This window comes from Eretmochelys imbricata, chromosome 4, assembly GCF_965152235.1.
Source record: "Eretmochelys imbricata isolate rEreImb1 chromosome 4, rEreImb1.hap1, whole genome shotgun sequence".
Classification (NCBI taxonomy): Eukaryota; Metazoa; Chordata; order Testudines; family Cheloniidae; genus Eretmochelys; species Eretmochelys imbricata.
In genome coordinates, this window is record NC_135575.1 from 3,540,593 (window position 1) to 3,563,278 (window position 22,686).

General features: G+C 50.4%; 1 protein-coding gene across 1 annotated transcript in view; it reads left to right on the plus strand.

The window, feature by feature from the left end:
• Window positions 1–13,501, plus strand: part of LOC144263760 (zinc finger protein RFP-like) — a 28,994-nt gene extending 15,493 nt beyond the window's left edge. Inside the window, exons 5-6 of the mRNA XM_077814739.1 lie at window positions 8,309–8,335; window positions 12,960–13,501. Of these exons, the coding sequence (XP_077670865.1) occupies window positions 8,309–8,335; window positions 12,960–13,501 (569 nt within the window). The remainder of the gene's footprint in view (window positions 1–8,308; window positions 8,336–12,959) is intronic.
• The last annotated feature ends 9,185 nt before the right edge of the window (window positions 13,502–22,686 follow it).

Consider the following 22,686-nt stretch of genomic DNA (forward strand, 5'->3'; position numbering starts at 1 on the left):
AGACATGGTGTCAATACCCGCCATTCACTTCCCTGCAGAGAGAGAAAACATCAGAGAGCGAATGGCTGAGAAACAGGAGACTGCTGGTCGTGTCATTCGTATCTGCGAAGAGGCTCCTACTCCCAAATATGGACTTGATCATACATCCCTGGACCCAGTAATTCACAGTATCAGTAACACAACACAGGACATTCATCACAAGGTACAAATCAACAATTCAGTGTAAATATTCCCACTACTGTGGGGTACTCCATTGACTCTAAAGTGCCAACCTTCAGTGCCTGGGCAGGAGGCTTGATGCACTGGGTAGAGCTGTCATTTCTCTCTCAGCCAGCGAATGGACAGTGTGTGGCGGGAGGCAGGACATGGAGGGGGGGAGAAGACAAATATGAACGCTTTTAACAGACTGTAAAATATATATATTATTTGAGGCCATCATAAGCCCCATACCTCTTGGGAGCCTTGCAGCCTCTTTGGTATTTGGTATCATTTTTCAAGAATAAACTAATCCAGGCTTTTAACACATCAGAAGCAGCTTCAGCTGATCCAGGCCTCCTAAACTAATAAGTCTGAACTGCAGGAAGGGTTTTCCAAGAGTCAGAATTTGGAGGGAGAGCCAGGGCTAGGCAGGTGTCCAGGGACAGGAGGGCTAAAGTTCTGAGAGCAATTGGACCAGGACAGACCAGGTTCAGGGGAGACAGGGGTCAGGGTAGCTTCTGGTAAAGTTGTCCCAGTTTTGGATGTGTTTGCAAAATTACATGCCATTTTTCTCTGATTACTTTCTGGTTTTACATCTAATTCCTTGTTGAAATTCCATGACTCTGAAACGCCCACTATGTCCTCCCTGCATAATGGAACCTGAAACTTTCTGTCTTTCTCTTTCCCTTCTAGGCAGATATAAAAGGCCTCAGGCAAAGGTGGGTTTGTGAGTTGTCTTTCATTTCGCTGAAAGAACTCCCTACATTATACTCTCAACTTGCCCTGGAAAATTTCCCTCTGTCCCTTGTAGGTTCGGGAGTGTTTCCAGTGTTGCCAACTCTCATGGCATTATCATGAGTTTCACAACTTTTTTGTGTGTATTTCTTAAAGTTCCAGATGCTGGGAAAAAAAAATGTCATGAGAACCTCTGCTTTAATAAAAAAGTTTCTAGCCCACATAGTTATATGGTAAAGCGTGAAAACATGCGTAAATACACACTTAAGGCTTAGACACCAAAAGGCAAATTAAAAAGAACCCAACATTTATTATTTGTTTTTTAAATCCCATGATTTTTAAGCCAATATAACTAACATTTGAGGCCTGACTCATGATTTTTAAACTCTTGAGGTTGGTTGACAATACTGTATTCCATTTCTGGCTAAAATTAACTTAATTTCCTCAGGTTTGGTGGGTCATACAGGGGAGGGAATGAAAAGTAAAAATAATTTTAGAAATGATCTGTCATTTTGAGACACCCCCTTGTTAATCGCATGAACAACACTGTAAAGACCCTTCTCCCCCCAGGGAGTTTGTTGTGTTAACAGAGAAGAGGAGCGTGAATGACAAGAGTAAATTTTATCTTTAGAGCTGAAGATCTGAGGTCTCCAAAACAAACACCTGAATCTGGACTAAAAAGAGGTGAGCACTTCTGGACTGGAGAGAAACTGCCTGTGGAGGAGAGCTCTGAGGGAAACACAAGTGAGAGCAGGGGACCCTGTCTCTGCGTCAGTGCAATCAATGTAAGTTATTACCTGGGTTTCGAAGCACCCCCTGTTAGTGTATCTGGGTGACTGTGCCTGGTGCCCTCCAGTTATCAACCTCTTCCCGTCTCCACTTGGAGAGGGGAGAACAAAGCTATTTAAAACTGTCACCTCACTCCTCCTCTGAGGTCAGAGTCGAGGCTTATTTTCTCTGAAGCTATGATCACCATTGTGACATTCCCTACAGTACAACCTGGACTGTGGGACCACTGTGCCCCCTTAAACTCTTCAGCCGGGCTGTGTCTTAGACAGCTGTGCCACTGACAAGCAGCGACCCACTCCAGGTGCTGTATCAATATGTAGAGACACACCCAGCCGAGTTGCATGAATGCTCTCTAAGGGCTGGTCTACACTACCATGGTAAATCAATCTAATTTACGCAGCTTCACTTACATGAATGACGTAACTGAGGTTGACGTTGTCAGATTCACTTCCCGTGGTGGTTACGCTGCACTGCATCGATGGGCGAGTGTCTCCTATCGACTTCCCTTATGCTTCTCGGGGAGGTGGAGTATGCAAATCGATGGGAGGGTCATCGCCCGTTGATTTAGCATGCTTCACCAGACCTGGTAAATTGACACTTGCTGCATCGATTGCAGCAGTGCTGATCTACCAGGAAGTGTAGATATACCCTAAGCCGCTCATGAACTGTACACAGAGAGACTCCAGCAATTCCCCCCAGTCCCAGCCTGGCACCCAGTAAGGTACCATCTTGCATGGCTCAAGACCTTCTTGCTCAGCGCAAGCTCATTAATTAGTTTACCACTCCATCAAAGGGTAGTGGACATGCCCCAGGCCTCGTAATTTGAGCAGATTCCCCAAGCACTTCAACCAAAAACTGCACTATTTTAGATAAAATATAAAACATTTATTAACTAGAGAAAGATAGATTTTAAGTGTTTATAAGTGATAGGCATAAAGATCAGAGTTGGTTAGATGAGAAATAAAAATAAAATCACCGGCTAAATCCTGAACTTTATCAGACCAAGGCTTTGTCTACACTGCACGTCTGTTGGTAAAACTTTTGTCATCCAGGGGTGTGAGAAAAACACAAACACAACTGACAAAAGTTTTACAGACGAACAGTGCTGGTGTGGACATCACTTTGTCACCTGGAGACGCTCTCCCACCAACACAGCGACTGCCCCTCATTGGGGGTGGTTTTATTTGGTCTCTCCTGCCGACAAAGAGCGGCTACACTGAGTGTCTTCCAGCAGCAAGGCTTTAGTGGCACAGCTGTGCTGCGGTAAGGTACACAGTGTAGACATTGCCTAAGTCAGATCTGAATCAAGCAGCTTTTCTCACCCCACTAGATGTTGCAGGAGGTTTTCAGTTCTTAATACACAGGCTGAATCCCCTTCTCAGCCTGGGACCAATCTCCCCTCTTCAAAGTCTTTGTCTTCCCAATGTTCCTGTCATCTTCAGAGTACTTGCGGGAGGAGAGAGGTGAAGTGGTGATGTCATGGTCCCGCATTTATACTTTCTTCCGGGTGCTAGAAAGACACTTAGGCAGCCCCCATTGTGTATGTGCTCTCTGATGAGTCTCTGGGAGGGCCACTGAGAGAGCGGATCTTCCTAAATGGGCCGTCAATACATGTCTGGCTAGTCCTGATGTAAATCTGTCTTGCCAGGGTTAGTTGCTCCTTTGTTGACACTGAAAAGCGAACTGTGGGTGTTTCCCACTTACCACACATTTCTGGAACAAACCAATAGGTAACTTCATACCTTCACCTACAATGGTAATACACACAATCCAACAGGATAGTAATGTTCAACATATCCTGCCTTTCAGATGATACCTCACCAGTCATACTTTACACAAAACATATTATAATCCTATAACAGTGGTGAATTTGTGGATATAGAGGCTACGTGGGGGAGTGTATGTCACAACCATGCAGTGAGCATTTAATCAGGCTGAAGCTTTAGGGACTAAAGAGCGGGGACCCCCTGAAGTTTTAAAAAGTCCCTTTCCTCCCCAGCAAGCAGATGCTCTGGCATCTGTTCCCCTAGGCAGGATTGTGAGGTTCAACCTGTTCCAGGATAAATGGCTAGTCCTTTTGTCTGTGACCCACCAGTGAAGAGACCGATGATCACATTTCAGGGCTCATATCAGCATTCAGACTGTGCTTCACCCCAGACCAAGGTGGACAGAGCTGGAAAATACACAAATAGCCTCCCTCTCCCAAAATTTAGTATGAAACCAGCACAGAAAGTGGCAGTAGCCAGGAACAGAGTGTACTGGTTTTGCTCATGGTAGTTTTGGGCAGACATCACAGGTGATGGAGCTGGGGTCTAGTCTGGTCTGTGCACAATCATTGTCATGACACCTCTATCACAGTAAGGTGCCATTTATAAAAGGCTAACCCATGTTCAATAACTGTTGTAGGAATGTTACAGGCATGAGTGGTAGGTGTTAAAAGCACATCAGCTGAAGGAGATAGACATGGTCTAAGCCATGGTTATAAGCAACCTCTTCTATCTGTGGCCTTTGTTAGGATAGTACCTGAGCATCTCACATGTGCTCAGTCTTTGCCCTCCCACACCCCTGGGAGGCAGGACAGTCATTCTCCCCATTTACAGATGGGGACTGAGGCCCAGAGACCCAGCTCACAGAGATACTTAGGTATGATACTAAACTGGGAGGAGTGGTAGATACGCTGGAGGGGAGGGATAGGATACAGAAGGACCTAGACAAATTGGAGGATTGGGCCAAAAGAAATCTGATGAGGTTCAATAAGGATAAGTGCAGGGTCCTGCACTTAGGATGGAAGAGCCCAATGCACCGCTACAGACTAAGGACCGAATGGCTAGGCAGCAGTTCTGCGGAAAAGGACCTAGGGGTGACAGTGGACGAGAAGCTGGATATGAGTCAGCAGTGTGCCCTTGTTGCCAAGAAGGCCAATGGCATTTTGGGATGTATAAGAAGGGGCATAGCGAGCAGATCGAGGGACGTGATCGTTCCCCTCTATTCGACATTGGTGAGGCCTCATCTGGAGTACTGTGTCCAGTTTTGGGCCCCACACTACAAGAAGAATGTGGATAAATTGGAGAGAGTCCAGCGAAGGGCAACAAAGATGATTAGAGGTCTAGAACACATGACTTATGAGGAGAGGCTGAGGGAGCTGGGATTGTTTAGTCTGCAGAAGAGAAGAATGAGGGGGGATTTGACAGCTGCTTTCAACTACCTGAAAGGGGGTTCCAGAGAGGATGGCTCTAGACTGTTCTCAATGGTAGCAGATGAAAGAACGAGGAGTAATGGTCTCAAGTTGCAGTGGGGGAGGTTTAGATTGGATATTAGGAAAAACTTTTTCACTAAGAGGGTGGTGAAACACTGGAATGCGTTACCTAGGGAGGTGGTAGAATCTCCTTCCTTAGAGGTTTTTAAGGTCAGGCTTGACAAAGCCCTGGCTGGGATGATTTAACTGGGAATTGGTTCTGCTTCGAGCAGGGGGTTGGACGAGATGACCTTCAGGGGTCCCTTCCAACCCTGATATTCTATGATTCTATGATTCTATACTTAAACCCTTGATTTAGGTCCCAATTTTAGGCTCCACTATGATCATTGCCTCTGACCCCGCAGATGCCTGAATTTACTCACTGCATTACATTTTCAGGGTAAAAGTTCCCTAAGGATTTAAGAACAGGAGGACTTGTGGCACCTTGGAGACTAACAAATTTATTTGAGCATAAGCTTTCGTGGGGTACAGCCCACTTCATTGGATGCATAGAATGGAACATGTACTAAGAAGATATATATATATATATATATATATATACATATATACATACAGAGAAGGTGGAAGTTGCCATACAAACTGCAAGAGGCTAATTAGTTAAGATGCATTATTATCAGCAGGAGAAAAAAAACGTTTGTAGTGATAATCAAGATGGCCCATTTAGACAGTTGACAAGAAGGTGTGAGGATACTTAACTTAAGGAAATAGATTCAATATGTGTAATGATCCAGCCATCCCAGTCTCACTTCAAACCCAAGTTAACGGGATCTAGTTTGCATATTAATTCAAGCTCAGCAGTTTCTCGTTGGAGTCTGTTTTCGAAGCTTTTGTTGCAAAATTGCCTCCCTTTAAATCTTTTACTGAGCGGCCAGAGAGGTTGAAGTGTTCTCCGACTGGTTTTTGAATGTTATGATCCCTGATGTCAGATCTGTGTCCATTGATTCTTCTGCATAGAGACTGTCCAGTTTGGCCAATGTACATGGCAGAGGGGCGTTGCTGGCACATGATGGCATATATCCCATTGGTAGATGTGCAGGTGAACGAGCCCCTGATGGCGTGGCTAATGTGATTAGGTTCTATGATGGTGTCCCCTGAATAACAGAGGAAACACTGCTCCTGACTTTCAACCTATCTGTCACATCTTGAATTTCATACATTGACCGGTCAGAATAAAGTCAAGAATAGTTACAAGAAAAATAAAGATAAAGCACAACTGATGCCAAACTTAACAAACCGTTAAATTCAAAGCAAAGTTTTGCTCATCACATGCTTTCGACAGTCTTACTTTCCAAATGTCTTAAGCCAGGGACTCTTCTTCTGTGTCAGGGCTGCTTCTTTGTCCCTTCTCTTGCAGTGTACCGCTGGGCAGAGAAAGGAGGTATTCTGAGTTATTTTGTTCCTAATTTTTACAGTGTCAGTCCCCAGCTTGGAAAACATTTCCAGCTGAGATTCGGGAGACAGTCTGTAGCAAAGGATGTTTCCTGCTGCTTTTTCCTCACCTGTTTGAGGCTTTTTTGTCTGCCCTTCCTGACTGATGACTCTGTTTTCTGCTTAAGTGCAGTCGGCAGAGAACACATTCCTTTGTTGGACACAGACCTGTTTGCAAACTCAGTTTGGGACATCTTACAGTGGAATCTTATAACTTCACATACAATGTTGCCACGCATATTTTATCAGGACAACAATGACCAAACATTTATGAATTTTCAAATGATACCTAACAAGGCATCCTGTGTACAGAGATGATTGCATAGCGTGTAGCCTGTGGAAACAGAGGTACCTTCTGTCACAAACACGCAGTAACCCAAAACAGAGAGAGACAAAGCAGGCTGCTCCACAAGGCAGAGAGGCACCACTCACCCAACTTTATTCTAGGCTGGTTTTTTACTGACTGACTGACTGATGCTCCCAGATCTCATGCTTCCCTACACAGTGTCCTAGCTGGGAAGGAGAATCAGGAACACCCCCCCCCACCCCATCCCTACTGCTCTTAAAGTGCTAGCTTGCAATTCCATCACAGCCCTGAATACACCACACTGAGACCTAGATGCTCCTTTTCTGTATTTCTTCCATGCTTATCTCTGAGTTCCCTCCATGCTGTCCCATTAAACACAGGGTGCCCTGGCCCGGGGCCCCCAACAACAGGGGGCCCCAGGGCCAGGCACTCAGGCAGCTCAGCACTGGCATGCCCCCCGCGGGGGGGCTGCTCCACGGGGCGGGACTGCTGGGGGCAGGGGAGCAGGGAGGGAGGCTGACCTGCAGCCTCAGGAGAGTAGGTGGGAGGTGCGGGTAGCGGGATCGCTGCGAACATGGGCCGGAGGACTCAGGAGGAGACCGGGCGGCCGCCACTTTGAAGGGGAAACCGCCACTTCTCTCCGGCTGCAGGGCTGCCCCTGCTCCTCCTGAGTCCTCCTGCCCGTGCTCACAGGGCTGGATTCAGAAAGGGGGCAGGGCTTTAGGGGCTGAAGCCCAGGGCCTCGGGGCCCACTTGCATTTCCCACCTTTCTATCAGTGTCATAATTTTCAATAACACCAAATCCAGATCAGATACGATGTCTTGGCAGATGGAATCCAAACCATTGGAGTGTTCTCCTAAAGTACTGAATCAGGGTAAATGACAACTCTTAGCTGCTTTTGCTGGATTATTGATTTTATCTAAATAATTTTCTTCCATTTGGGGAGTGAAGATTCTCGCTAATCACACTACAGTTCAAGATGAATCCCATACAATTTAGTCTGTATTTATTTATCTTGCTTCTTGTTAGGTGATGAGGTTGGGGTTTTGTTGAAAGTAGCTGTGTGTGTTTTGCATGCTGTGAGAATGTTCTTGACTTTTAATATTTATCACATGTGTTCACATTGCGGGACAGGAATATTCCACTTGGGAGAAGGATTGGATTAGAAATTTAATTGAAATTTCGTGTTTTGGTTTGGTTTAATATTTATATAACACATTCTTCTAGATTTTGTTTTGCTAATATTAAACCTCACTTAAAGTTAACGGAGTTTTCAGTATGGGATGCTTTGAAGGGAAGGAACAAAGCAAAAAAGGGCATTTAGGTGCCCAGTTCCCACTGATTTAAATTTGAGACTGTTCCGAATAGGGATTGACTGAAACATTTCTTAGGTGATTTCTCAAATTGGAGCTCAAAGTAGAAACTCTCAGGTAATTTAGTGCCTATTCATTTCTGCTTGTTTGTTTGTAGCAAGATCCTGGCTACATTTTGTAAATCCCATTTAGTCCTAATATAGACTCTATATGAAAATACAGACTATTCAGAGCATCTGTGTGCAGGGCAGTTCTCATCTCTCACTTTGTCCTTATTTCAGAGATCAGCAGAGCGAGAGGACGTCATGGTAAATTAAGCTGTTATTTTAATAGTGTCAAAATTTCCCTGGTCCCTTTTCTTGTACAATGAAACATTAAGCCAACAGCTATAGGGTAAAAATAACCATTTAATTGGTGGGAGGGGCAAAGAGCTAGACATCTGACTGATTTGCAGACTAGGGTCATGTTTCCTTTGCTAAAGTGACTAGGCAGATAATCCATTCTTCAGCTATTGCCCTTCCTGAGATATATTGTTAGTGGAAGGAACTGACCCAGAACTGAGATTCTCTCTGTGCCTGGGGATTTCAAAGTCATTGGAATCCTACTTTTATCCCTGGCACGTAGTTCACTTTGAAGCGCAGAAACAAGCTCTGAGTGCACCTTAGCCTCACGTAGGAAAAAACAGGATGGCGGGAAGGTTTCAAATGCAGTTCAAAGAATTATCATTAGTGCAGACCCCTGTGTGTGGGTGAAATGTAACACACCCAGAGCACTTCTGCACTCAGGCCCCGAGCCACAAAGGCACTTGGGGACTCAGTGTTGCAATGCCTAACTTTCAGCTAGCCACCCTCTGGCATCTACGGAGCCTCAGTTAGCCACCTAGGCTCCCGATACCATGCTTGGGAAGACACGAGGCGCTTGAATATGATCCACACAAGCCAGCATGGGGAGCTGTCTAAGCAGGATTGGGCCAAAAGAAATCTGATGAGGTTCAATAAGGATAAGTGCAGGGTCCTGCACTTAGGACGGAAGAACCCAATGCACAGCTACAGACTAGGGACCGAATGGCTAGGCAGCAGTTCTACGGAAAAGGACCTAGGGGTGACAGTGGACGAGAAGCTGGATACGAGCCAGCAGTGTGCCCTTGTTGCCAGGAAGGCCAATGGCATTTTGGGCTGTATAAGTAGGGGCATAGCGAGCAGATCGAGGGATGTGATCGTCCCCCTCTATTTGACATTGGTGAGGCCTCATCTGGAGTACTGTGTCCAGTTTTGGGCCACACACTACAGGAAGGATGTGGATAAATTGGAGAGAGTCCAGCGAAGGGCAACAAAAATGATTAGGGGTCTGGAACACATGAGTTATGGGGAGAGGCTGAGGGAACTGGGATTGTTTAGTCTGCAGAAGAGAAGAATGAGGGGGGATTTAATAGCTGCTTTCAACTACCTGAGAGGTAGTTCCAGAGAGGATGGTTCTAGACTATTCTCAGTGGTAGAAGAGGACAGGACAAGGAGTAATGGTCTCAAGTTTCAGTGGGGGAGGTTTAGGTTGGATATTAGGAAAAACTTTTTCACTAGGAGGGTGGTGAAACACTGGAATGCGTTGCCTAGGGAGGTGGTGGAATCTCCTTCCTTAGAAGTTTTTAAGGTCAGGCTTGACAAAGCCCTGGCTGGGATGATTTAATTGGGGATGGGTCCTGCTTTTGAGCAGGGGGTTGGACTAGATGACCTCCTGAGGTCCCTTCCAACCTGATATTCTATGATTCTATGATTCAGGGTAAGGGGAGATGCTCAGAAGAGGGGTGTGACCCTTCCAGGGACTTCAGCATCTAGGTCTGGGCTGGAGGGAGGTGCCTGTCCCTGTGTGTGACCTACAGCTGAGAAGCCTCTCCTGGAGTCAGGTGCCTCAGGTGTTTATTGGAAGCAAGGCTGTGGGGCACACCTCAGCCCACACCACACAGCTGCGGGGTGGAGGAGCAGGTGGCCTCACGCATAACCCTTAGCCCACTGATTAGGGCACTCACCCTAGAGAACACAGAGTGATCCGGATCATTTGGTAAACTGGGTGCAAGTGAGCGCTGTATGTTTTAACAGGGCTACATGTAAACATATGCATGCAGACCCCCCAAGTGCAGGCCACAGTGACAGAATGGGGGATTCTGAAAAGATGGGGGGGTTGTGGGCTGAACTTGAGCTCCCACCGTGAGGCTGTGGCCAAAAGAGCGAATGCCATCCTGAGATGCACAAGCAGGGGAACCTCCAGGAGGAGCTGGGAGGTTATTTTACCTCCGTATTTGGCACTGGTGCAACCACTGCTGGAATCCTGTGTCCAGTGCTGGTGCCCGCAGTTCAAGAAGGATGCCGATAACTTGGAGAGGGGTCAGAGATGAGCCAGGAAAATGATTAAAGGGTTAGAAAACCTGCCTTATAGTCATAGATCCAGGAGCCCAATGTATTTAGTTTTTTACCTTTTATTAAAGATACAGAAACAAGAAGGAAAAATAGTCAAAACAATTGAAATGTAAAGTGTTAAATAAGGTTTTCATTTTAACAACATCCCTTGTTCCCGTTCCCTTTATCAGGAGAGAGTTTTTAGAGAGCAAACCCACCTGTTTGACAGTCTCTTAGATGGCACAGGAACTCCTCACTTAACCTTGCAGTTCTCTTCCTGGAAAATGTGACTTTAAGCGAAACGATGTTAAGCAAATCCAGTTTCCCCATTAGAATTCATGTAAATGGGGGGGTTAGGTTCCAGGGAAATTTTTTTCACAAAAGACTATTTATATATATCTATATACACACACAGAGTATACGTTTTAAACAAACAGTTTAATACTGGTACACAGTAATGATGATTGTGAAGCTTGGTTGAGGTGGTGGAGTCAGAGGGTGGGATATTTCCCAGGGAATGCTTTGCTGCTAAACAATGAACTAGCCCTCGGCTGAGCCCTCAAGGGTGAACTCTCACACTCTACAAGACAGCAGGAAAGGAGGGAGGACAGCCAGAGACACACACTGCCTTGTTTCAGAGTAGCAGCCCTGTTAGTCTGCATCCACAAAAATTAGATCAGCAAGCTGAGTCCACAGCTGCTGCTCCCTCCCTCCTGAGAGCCCTGTTGTGTGTCCCCCCTGCTCTATGGAAGATGGGATAAGCGGGGTGCAGGGGGAGGGGGACACCCTGACATTAGCCCCCCATTTCTCCCCTCCCCCCCCACACACAGCAAGCTGGAGTCTCGGGGAGCAGCTCCAAGGCAGAGGGCAGGAGCAGCACATGGCAGTGCGGGGAGGGACAGCTGAACTGCCAGCAGTTGATAGCCTGCTGGGGCAGCTGCCGCACAGGGAAATTAGGGGATCAGGGAGCTGATAGTGGGGCTGCCGATCCACCCTGGTTCCAACCACCCACCAGCTCGCTGCAACGAGCTGCTCTTCCTACCAACAGTGGACAAAGCAGGCGGCTGCCCTTAGAAGGGAGCATTGCACAACTTTAAACGAGCATGTTCCCTAAAGATCAGCAACGTAACATCGAAACAACGTTAACCAGGACGACTTTCAGTGAGGAGTTCCTGTATTAACGATGTAATAAGTGTTCTTTTTGTGGACAAGAGAAGAATTAGTTGGAGCTGCTGTTGTTTCTGTTGTTGTTAAAGTCCCATCTGGTTTCCTACCACACAAAACAAGACAAACACACACCAAAGGGGAGAGGGAAAAAACAGAAAAGAGAGAAAATCAACGGCTGACTCTCACTCACAATGTCACTGCCAGAGAAACCCAGCCCAGCCCACAGTGTATCAGCCCCGCTGAGACCTGAAAACTCGTAACTCTGTCGGCTGTTCGGTGCGTTGCTTTTAGCTGCTTCCTGCAGTCACAGGCTCACAGTCGTGTTGCTAAAGATGCAGTCTTGGCCGACTCCGCCAGACTCCTATTAGACAGACGGCAAAAGCTGAGCACTAGGAAAGAGAAGACATGAGGGGAGGAAGAGGACACATGAAGCGGGGGGCAAAGTCTCACATCCGAGGTGGTGTCGGGATTTAGCCAGAGCCAGTGGAGGTGGTGATGGCGTCTGGGTCCCATGGTCTCGCCTGGTCTGGTCAGGTGCCTTTCAAGCTCAGGGTGACAAAGGACCAGTGGTGTCATGGTGGATCCCAGGGGGCAGTGGGTGGTGGCAGCCATGATTATGGAGCTCACTCCGTTCCCCCCCCCGCCAACAGTGGGTCTCAGACAGCCTGACTCTCTTGCCATGGGATTTTCTGGTAAGAACCCCAATATGGAGTGATGGGGGGGGGATCGCCCATCCACTCATTATCTTGTCCAGCAATTAGGCCCAATTTCTGACACGCCAATTTCGGTTCATTGATTTCCAGTCTCGGACTTTTCTTGTTCACCAGGCATGCTCTTAACCCAGTCCTTGAGTTCTATCCGGAGGCCTCTTTCTCTGGGCTATTTCAGTCAGCCTCACGGCTCTTCGCACCACCTTTCCCCTCAGCGTTAGTGTCATGGGGTGCTGTGGGTTTTGAGGAGCTTTCACTGCGGCTGCACAGAGGAGCTCACAAGCAGGGTCAGTCTGTGGGCCCAAGTATCACAACAGGTCAAAGGGCGGGGGGTTTCCGCCTGCACCCCTCGGCGAGGAGCAGACTATGGGGAACGAAGGGATGGTGAGGGGGCTCCACCTGTCACAGAAAGGGGAGCTCATGACAGGCGCAGTTATCACATTTTTAGTCTTATAACACATTTATGAGCATTGGTTTAATAAACCAATATGCAATGGTTATAATAAACTATAATCATCTGTCCCTTGCCCTTGCCCCTCTTTCAGCTCCACCTGCCCCCCCAGCAGTCTTTCTCCCTCCTCCCCACTGCCGATCCCCGCCCTTCAGCTGCTGTTCCCCCTTCCCAGTGCCCAGGTTTTTAACCCCTTCTCTTGACTTCCCTGCAGTGCGGGTGACTCTGGATCAGGACACAGCTCATCCTGCTCTCACCCTGTCTGCGGATCGGCTGAATGTGAGACTTGGAGACACACAGCAGGACCTGCCCGACAATCCTGAGCGATTTAATGAAAGACCCTGTGTGCTGGGCTCTCAGGGGTTCACTAAAGGGGCTGTGTACTGGGAGGTGGAGGTGGGGAATGAGGTATTCTGGGTGGTTGGGGTGGCCAGGGAGTCTGTGAGGAGGAAAGGCTGGGTCAGCGCATCCCGGAAGGAGGGGATCTGGGCCATTGACTGGAGCAGACGGATGCCTCCGGTTCCACCCTCCCCTCAGAGCACCCCGCCCCAGAAGAGCAGGCGGATCCGGGTCTGTCTGAACTATGAAGGGAGGCAGGTGACGTTTTTCAATGCTGATAATGAGGCCCTGATCCTCACTGTGACTGGGGCCAACTTCGCTAGGGAGAGAATCCGCCCGTTCTTTGGGACAAAGTCCCAGCTCCGCCTCTGTCCCTGCCCTGAACCAGAGGGGCAGGCGGGTGACCCTCACCAGTAGGCCCTGAGCCCTGTGCTCTGGTGGCCTGTCAGTCTGTCACTGGAGGACTCTGGGGGGTGAGGACAGACACACACAGCACCAGGCTTTAATCCCCGCTAGAGAACTCCCTGGCGGGGAACTGCTCCCTTCATTAACGTCCTCTTACAACCCAACCTCAGCCTCTCTGCAACGTGGGGGACCAGGAACTCGCTGACCACTCCACAGCCCCTTTCTTTATAACAAAAGGGGGCTGTGGCTCCATAAATGAATATTAATGGGGCCAAACAGAGAGTGAGAATGACTCTGTTATAGCCGGCAGCATTAGGGCCCACCCCGGGAGATGGGTGACCCAGGGTCCGTCCCCTGCTCCTGTGAAGCTGTCATCAGTTATCCAACATGGAACAGCTTCAACATCACAGACTGTGGGAGCCCCGAACCGGGAATTTCCCATAGCCAGCGGTTAGGGCTGTCACCTGAGAGCTGGCAGAGCCCTGCTTACATCCCATGTGCTCGTCAGCACCAGGGGGACTTGAACTAGTCATCTCCCACAGCCTGGGTGAGCCGCGAACCCCTGGGCCAAGCATCAGGAGAGCATCCTGCCTCCTCTCCCCCTGCAGCTTCATGTGGAATTTGCTGACGTTTAATCCCCAACAGCCTGAGTTTTCAGATGTGGTTTCTTTCTTTTTTCAATACAATTTACGTTTTTGAAGAACATGATTAGATTTCTGTGTCCTAGGAGGTAAAGAGACTGTGCCTATGTTAATCAGCTGATGCAACAGCTGGGCTCCCCTTGTCTTTTGTTTCTTTCTCGGCTTTCCTGAGGGAGGGGTGGAAAAGCCGAGGGGCCTCAGGAAAAAAAGTCTTCCCAAGTGAGTTTTTCTGGCTTGGCAGAAGGCACTTTTCACTTGGGTGGTGGCAGCATCAGCAGCCTGGAGAGGCCAGTATTAACGTTTGGAGTCCTTGCGGGCCCCCACCTTCTGCACGCGAAGTGCCGGAGGGGGAATCAGCCTAGACAGGCGCGTGGAGGGAGGCAGCAGTGCACGCTCCGAGGCACAAACGCAGCTGCCCAGGAAGCTCTGACTGACAAAACGTACGTGCTGAGCGCGGCTTGGCACCCGCAGGTCGGGAGGATGCTGAGGAGGAGTTTTGTGAGTCACAGCGGTGCCTAACTCCGGAGGGTGGGTACATAAGCACTTTTCGGAATCCAGCTCATCGCCCCAAGAGCAGCACGGACTCCTTGCCATCTCCCTTTTCGGTTGATTCCACTGCTCTTGGGGGTCGGCATGTTACCATAAAATGTCCCCTTCTGTGGCATCTCCTACACTCTGTGTCGTTTGTCACTCGCCGGCACTGAATCTGTGTATAACAAAAGAGAACGTTTTAATAAAAGGAACTAAGCATTGATGTGGAAAAACATCCCCACCACAGTCCAGGTATGTGACTGTGACAGGGTTCGGACTCACCACCGCAGCGCCTCCCGCTGGTGCAGCTGGAAATTAGCTCTGTCCTCTGCAGAGCGCCCCCTGCCGGTGCTGTCCCATCCATCGTCTACTCCCCGTTGGTATCCGGACCCGCCTTGCTCCCTGCTCGGCGACGTCCGCTTCTGGTCGCTGCCCTCCGGCAGTGCCCCTTAGTCCCCCCTCACCCCCTTCCGGAGGGCGGGGGGCTCTTAATGGCAGTCCCTCTGCTCAGGCCTGCCGCATTGGCCAACCACAACCCAAAGTCCAGCCCCTCACGTCTGGGGCACGTTGCAGTCTGACACGGCCGCTCTTCGTCAGCCAATTGCGATGTGAGGGGAAAGTGGGGTGGGACCCAGCCCCGCCCACGACTCTGGGTCCCGGCCCCGGGACCCTCTAGCAGCAGCCTCCCTGCCCTCCTTCTCGCCTCTCGCTCCTCTATCCTCCCTGGGCCAATTCCCCTCTGGCCCCTCGCACCCTCTCGGCCAGGGGACTCAAGCACACAGCCCGCGGGGCTATTTCCTGCGGCCCGCAAAGCTCCCCGTGCCCCCGCCCACCCCCTACCTCCAGGCCGGGGGTGGGCAAGCTACAGCTCGCGGGCCGGGGTTGCCCCCCGTGGCGCCGCGAGCCCCACGCCGCTCCCGGCACCAGGTCCCTGCCGGGGACGGGGCGCAGAGGGCTCCGTGCGTTGCTTCCAGGCACCGCCCCCTGCAGCTCCCATTGGCCAGGAATGGGGAACCGCGACCAATGGGAGCTTTGGGGGAGGTACCTGGAGGAGTGGCAAAGCAGCGCACAGAGCCCAGAGCCACCCGTCCCCCAGGGGCAGCAGGGATGTGGTTCCGGTCGCTTCCCGGAGCGGAGCAGAGCGGAGCGGGGCCAGGGGAGGCAGGCAGGGAGCCTGCCCTGACCCCAGTGCGCGCTGCTGCCACCCCGGAGACGCTCTAGGGGAGCGGCCCTGTGCCGAAGCCTGCACCCCGCACCCCTCCTGCACCCCAACTCCCTGCCCTGAGCCCCTTGCCAGCCCCCTGCACCCCAACTCCCTGCCCTGAGCCCCTTGCCAGCCCCCTGCACCCCAACTCCCTGCCCTGAGCCCCCATCACACCGCACACCCCTTCTGCACCCCCTGGGGGCAGGGAGGGGGCAGAGTTGGGGTGGGGACTTTGGGGAAGGGGTGGAGTGGGGGCAGGGCCAAAGGCAGAGCAGGGGTGTCAGTGATGCAGCCCTTGGGCCAGTACACTCATCCTCACGTGGCCCTCTTGGCCATTTGAGTTTGAGACCCCTGCTCTAGGCCCCTCCAGTCAGAGCCCGCACTGATAGGTACTGGGCTGGAGCTCTCCTCAGCTCTGCCAGGCCTAGCCACTAGTCTCCTTCCCCCAAGGGACAGCCCTTCCCCCTTGAAGGTTTGGGAGAGACTGACTGCATTGCTCCTGGGCAGCCTTTATATAGGGCTGAGCCCAGCCCTGATTGGCTGCCCCTGCTCAGCACTGATTGGCTCTCCTACAGGTCCTCCCTGATTGGCTGCCTTTCTGTGCAGCCGCTCTGGCCTACTTTAGCCCAATCCCACATAGGGGTGGGGCAGCCACCCCACCACAGTGACCATAAGCAAATCCAACCCCACAGTGTGTGGGGGAGTGGCCTTTACCTTGTTTTCTGGCTTTGTCTTATTGGAAAGTCCAACAACCGAATGTCCTTTTAGCACATCACTCCCCTCTCCATCTGTTGAACCCCACTCACACCTGCTGTCTATGTTCAGTGAAGACCCAGAGTTCAGAGGCATGTTTATGTGGGTTCACCTCTGTGACACTCTGTACCTCAGAATAGCACCCTGGAACCCCCATATTCATCACTGTGATATGATTATGATGTGTTTTGTACAAAGTATGCCTTATGATGTATACTTTTAAAAGTCTTGATTTGTTGAAAGTTAATATCCTGTTGGATTGTATGTGCTATCCTTGTAAGTTAAGTTTTGAGGTATTGCTATATATTGCAAGCAAAGCCAGCCTTTCAGTAGGAACAAAGGAGAACTATCAGCAGCCAGACAGGTGTTAAAGGCTCATCAACACCCAGTCCACTATCCCAGAGGCTTCTTGGAGAAGGCATGTACACCGTAGAGGTTGACTAATCCATCTCACAGCAAGGATCTTTCTAGCAGCTGGAAGAAAATATAAAAGAGGGAGAGTGATGTTATCACTTGGCCTCTCTCCCCCCTCATCTCAACACCTGGAAGATCCTCTGAAAGATGAAGACTTTGAATGAGAGAGATTGGTTCCAGGCTGGAAGGGAGTCCAGTCTGTGTATTGGAGAATTGTAAGGGTGAGACACGGCTTGATTCAAATCTTGCTTAGTCTGTTGACATTAGAATTTAATCAGCAAATTTATTTTTGTTTCTTACCTAACTAACTTTGATCTCTGCACCTGCTACTTATAATCACTTGAAATCTATTGTTCTGTAGTTAATAATCCTGTTTGACATTTTACCTAAGGCAGTGTGGTGTTGGCTGAAGTGCCTGGGGAATCTCAGCTCAGTGACAAAGGCTGGTGTGTCTCCATTTCACACTCAGGGAGTGGCGAACTAGGCAATGGGCTTACATTGGCCTGCAAGACGGTACGGCTCTGGGGTGCAAGGCTGGGAGGTGGGGGCAGGTGGCTGGGGTCTCCCTACTGATGGCTCCTGGGTGGCTGGGAGACCATTCCTGTAACGCAGCCGGGTGTGTCCCTGCCTGTGGATGGCTGGTAAATGCAGTGCCTGTCAGAGGCTCGTCGCTTGACATTAGCGTCACAGTGTGAGGGACGGCCCAGGCCGGTGGGCTGGCAGGGCTCAGCAGTCCCACAGTCCAGCGTACACTCTGGGGACCCCATTACAGCCTCCCCCCGTGGGCGTGGAGGGGAGGCATCGCGCCTTGCTTCAGACGCTGCAGCCGTCTCTGCGTCTGGCTGACAGTTGCTGGCATTCAGGGCGTTGCTGTTCACTCCGCTGCTCTCACCCAGCGCTGTCCCCACCCGCGGCTGCCTCCACGTTCTCCGCAGCCACATTCTGAGGCGCTTCCACTTCCCCAGCCCTCAGGGGCGTCAGCCAGCCGCGGGGAGCCTCAGCACCGGTGCAGGCGGGGCCGTCCCCCCCCCGTAACGCTGCCCCACACCGGGCCCGAGGCTCAGCACCTACAGCTGGTGAGCAGTGATTGCCGGGGCAGTGATCAGTGAACAAAACGAGGGCTCACAACTGAGACTGAGCAGCTCTGCCCTTAAACAATGGCGAGCGCAGGGTCCCATGACAGCTACCGCCCTCCCTCCGAGCCCACATCGCCAAAAACCAATTCCGGCCTCCACCCCCTTCTGCCTCGCCCTGGGATTTGGCACCGACAGAAGTGCCCGTGTAGACACAGCTTTCAGTTCCAAAAGGTGATAGAAGCTGCTGTAATGTGCAAGCTCTTTATGTCCTTTCGTGCCAACCCCGTCCTCGACAGTTGGGATTGCGACATTCTCTACCTTGGGGAGCCTCCTGGAACCCCCATTTTCCTCATGGTTATATCATTGGGATCTTACATCTAAAGCATGCCTCGTAAGGTGTCGGGGGAAGGGTTATGGTCCGCTGAAAGTCATTTCTCTGTCTCAGGGGTGGCCAACCTGAGCCTGAGAAGGAGCCAGAATTTACCAATGGACATCGCCAAAGAGCCACAGTAATTCGTCAGCAGCCCCCCATCAGCTCCTCCCCCCGCACCTCCTGTCCACTGGCAGCCCCACCGGTCAGCGCCTCCCCTCCCCTCCCTCCCTGCACCTCCCGATCAGCTGTTTTGTGGCGTTCAGGAGGCTCTGGGGGGAGAAGCGAGGGCACGGCAGGCTCAGGGGAGGGGGTGGGAAGGGGTGGAGTGGGGACAGGCCTGGGGCAGAGCAGGGGGTTGAGCAGTGAGCGCCCCCCGGCACATTGGAAAGTTGGCGCCTGTCACTCCAGCCTGGAGTCGGTGCCTAGACCAGTAGCCGCATAGTAACCTCTGAAGAGCCGCACGTGGCTCCGGGGCCCCAGGTTGGCCACCCTGGTCTGTCTGTATATGTGTATCATGAACACATATGAAGTTATGAGAATTATGTTGTATGGCTGTCACTGAAACATACTGTAAGTTGGGGATTCAGCCAGATATTACCTCCCCCAGAGGTAACAGCAAGGAAAGTAACCAAGGCCTGGGTGGGGCGTGAAACAACCCATCACCAGCCATTGTCCAGCAAGGAAGCTACAATGCAATGACTCACCTGCATGAGGCCGCACCAGGGGAATTGCTCAGTCTGACCTGGGAGAGTCAGCAAGACTCCCAGGCATGCCTGGACTGGTGCTCCCCGAGCACATGGGACTGAGCATTTAAAACAGACACAGGGGCCACATGCTGGGCCTTTCTCCTCCACCCACCTAACACTGCAAGCAACAAGGACGCTGAAGACTTGAGACTCCAACTGAGGGGACTGACCCAAATTTCAAAGGTGAAATCTCTATACTATGGACTGGAATATCCAGTGGAGTGAGGAAAACTGCTTAATCTAGATGTTGCCCAGTCTAACAGGGTGGAGAGTTTAGACTGCGTGCTTTTATTTTATTTCTTTTGGTAACTAACTCTGACTTTTTGCATATCACTTAAAACCTACCTTTTATAGACAATAAACTTGTTTAACTTTACCAGTGTGTTTGCCTGAAGTGGATGGTAAATTGCTCAGGTATCAAAGGCTGGTGTATATCCACCTTCCATTGATGAAGTGGTGAACCAATTAACAAATTAGACAGTAAACTCCTGAGGCACAGTGCTGGGAGCTGGGGGGATTTGGCTCTGGTGCCTTTCTCTGTGTGATTCGTGAGTGGCTCTGGGAGCATTCATGCGATCTAGCTGGGTGTGGGGCTCCATATGCGGTCGTGCTGAGTGATAACAGCGCCGGGAGGGGGTGCTGCTGGTCACTAGCAGGGCATTGCGAGAGACAGGCCAGGCTGGAGAGGGTTCCGGGGGGCACAGCGGTCCCTCGGTCCCAGGCTGCATCCCGGGGGATCCCGTCACAGGGATCCTTTGCTTTTGCTTAGAAATCATGCCATTCCAAAGGCACGTGCACACTACAGAATTAAGTTGGCCTAACTTACTTTGGCATACAACCGCTGCAGTAATTACATCACTTGTGTGTTTCCACACTTTGCTCTGTGTGTCAGTGGTGTGCGGCCCCATGAGGAGCACTTGTATTAATTGTATTGTCGGTGTGGGGCATTGTGGAAAGGCTCTTGAAAGCCAGTAACAGTCGACTTAAGAAACACAGTGTCTCCACTGACACGTCGTTGTCCTAACGACATCAACCTTGACTCTATGCCACTCATGGAAGTGGTGTTAATGAGTTGGCATAGCAATGCAGTTACATCGGTGGGAGCAATACTTAAGAATAGACACATCCACAGTTAGGTCAACGTAATTCTGTAATATAAACAACGAGGAGTCCTGTGGCACCTCAAAGACTAACAGATTTATTTGGGCATAAGCTTTCATGGGTAATAAACCCACTTCTTCAGATGCATGGAGTGAAAATTACAGATGCAGGCATAAATATACTGTAATTCTGTAACGTAGACCAGGCCAAAGTCCAAGCAACATAGAGAAACAGTTTCTTCTTGTTAGGGAGTTTTATTCTCCTACCCCAGAGTTCAAGCTGACAGCACAAATTCACATGAGATGGAGGTGGGACAGGGAGAAATGCAATTAACAAATTCTTTGCTCTTTGATGTTTCACAAGGAGCCTGCTCACCCAAATGGCCCATTGAATCCAAATGAATCTATTTGGCAGGCAGAACCGAACACCTTCTGCAGGGAGCAGCATTTTACAGTAATTAATGCTTCTTTGGTGATTTACAGAATTACGGAGGGTTACAATGCAAACACTTAATGTCACCTTATAACATGGGGCACAGACATTACACTTGAGATTAATACATGCAGCACATTATAAGCATTTCATAAAGTCTCTAAACACCAGTACAGAATCATAGAAGATTAAGGTTGGAAGAGACCTCAGGTCATCATTTAGTCCAAAACCCTGCTTGAAGCAGGACCAACACCAACTAAATCATCCCAGCCAGGGCTATGTCAAACCAGGCCTTAAAAACCTCCAAGGATGGAGATTCTTCTTTGAGTGATTGTTCATGTCCATTCCAACCAGGTGTGTGAGCGCCAGGTGCATGCCAGCCGGAAGATTTTCCCCTAGCAGCGTCTGTAGGGTTGCCTACGGCGCCCTGTCAAGATTCCTTCCCCACTCTGAACTCTAGGGCACAGATGTGGGGACCCGCATGAAAGACCCCCTAAGCTTATTTCTACCAGTTTAGGTTAAAACTTCCCCAAGGCACAGAGTCTTTGCCCTTGGATTAGGTAAAACGTTACCACCACCACCAAGTGTTTTAGACAAAGAACAGGGAAAGGAGCACCTGGAGTCCTATTCCCCCCAAGTATCCCCCCAAGTCCTACACCCCCTTTCCTGGGGAAGGCTTGATAATAATAATATCTCACCAATTGGGACAGGTGAACACAGACCCAAACCCTTGGATCTTAACAATGAAAAATCAATCAGGTTCTTAAAAGAAGAATTTTATTTAAAGAAAAGGTAAACGAATCACCTCTGTAAAATCACCTTTGTAAAAACTTTTCTCCCAGTGATACCCCTCAGGCCAGCTCTACTGCCCTCTAGTGCGGTGCACTCATGTCACGGTATAAGAGGACCGGTCGTCCTCGCACCCTCTCTGTTCCTTCTTGCTGGCAACTCTGACAGAGGGGTTGGAGGGTGTGTTGTGGAATGGACGTGAGCAACACGTCTCAAAGAACAATAGTTACAAAAAGGTTAGCAACCGTTTTTCCTTCAAGTGCTTGCACACGCCCATTCCATGTTCGGTGACTCCCAAGCAGTACAGTGAAGAGGTGGGCTCGGAGTTCATGGACACGGAGATTGCAACACTGCCCATCCAAACCCAGGGTCATCTCTTGCTTGCTGAGTGCTGGCGCAGTGGGAAGAAAAAGTATGTCCCGACACCCAGGTCACCTCTCCGCAAATGTCCTGGATCGGACCTGGGCCTCGACCACCACTGAGGAAGTTTGTGCTCTTATAGACTGGGCCATCACGAAGGCAGGGTCTGACCTAGGAGCATTCAGCATCCTCTGCCCCTCCATGCGCTTCCCACAGCAAGTCCGCTCAGGCGGGGCTCCTGGGGAAGCCAGAGGGTCCTGCCCCCCAACTCCACAGTCAGAAGTGACTCAGCCAGCCAGTAAAACAGAGGTTTATTAGACGACAGGAACATGGTCTAAAACAGAGCTTGTAGGTGCAGAGAACTGGACCCCTCAGCTGGGTCCATTTTAGGGGGCTGTGAGCCAGACAACCACGTCTGCCCTTCACTCCTTGTCTCCAGCCAGCCCGCAACTGAAACTCCCTCCAGCCCCTCCTCCTCTGGGCTTTGTCCCTTTCCACGGCCAGGAGGTCACCCGATTCCTTTGTTCTCCAACCCTTTAGCGCTCACCTCGCAGGGGGGAAGGGTCCAGGGCATCAGGTGCCAGGAAACAGGGTGTGGGCCATTCTCTGTATCCAGACCCCTGCACACACCTGCCCTCCAGAGCTCTGCAACGATCATACACCCTTACCCCACCCCCTAGATCCTTAAGAACTGCCTAGGCGAAACTGAGGCACCCCCACACTATTCAGAGGAAACATTAAGAAAAGTCCCACTTCATCACAGGGACCGAGCAGGAA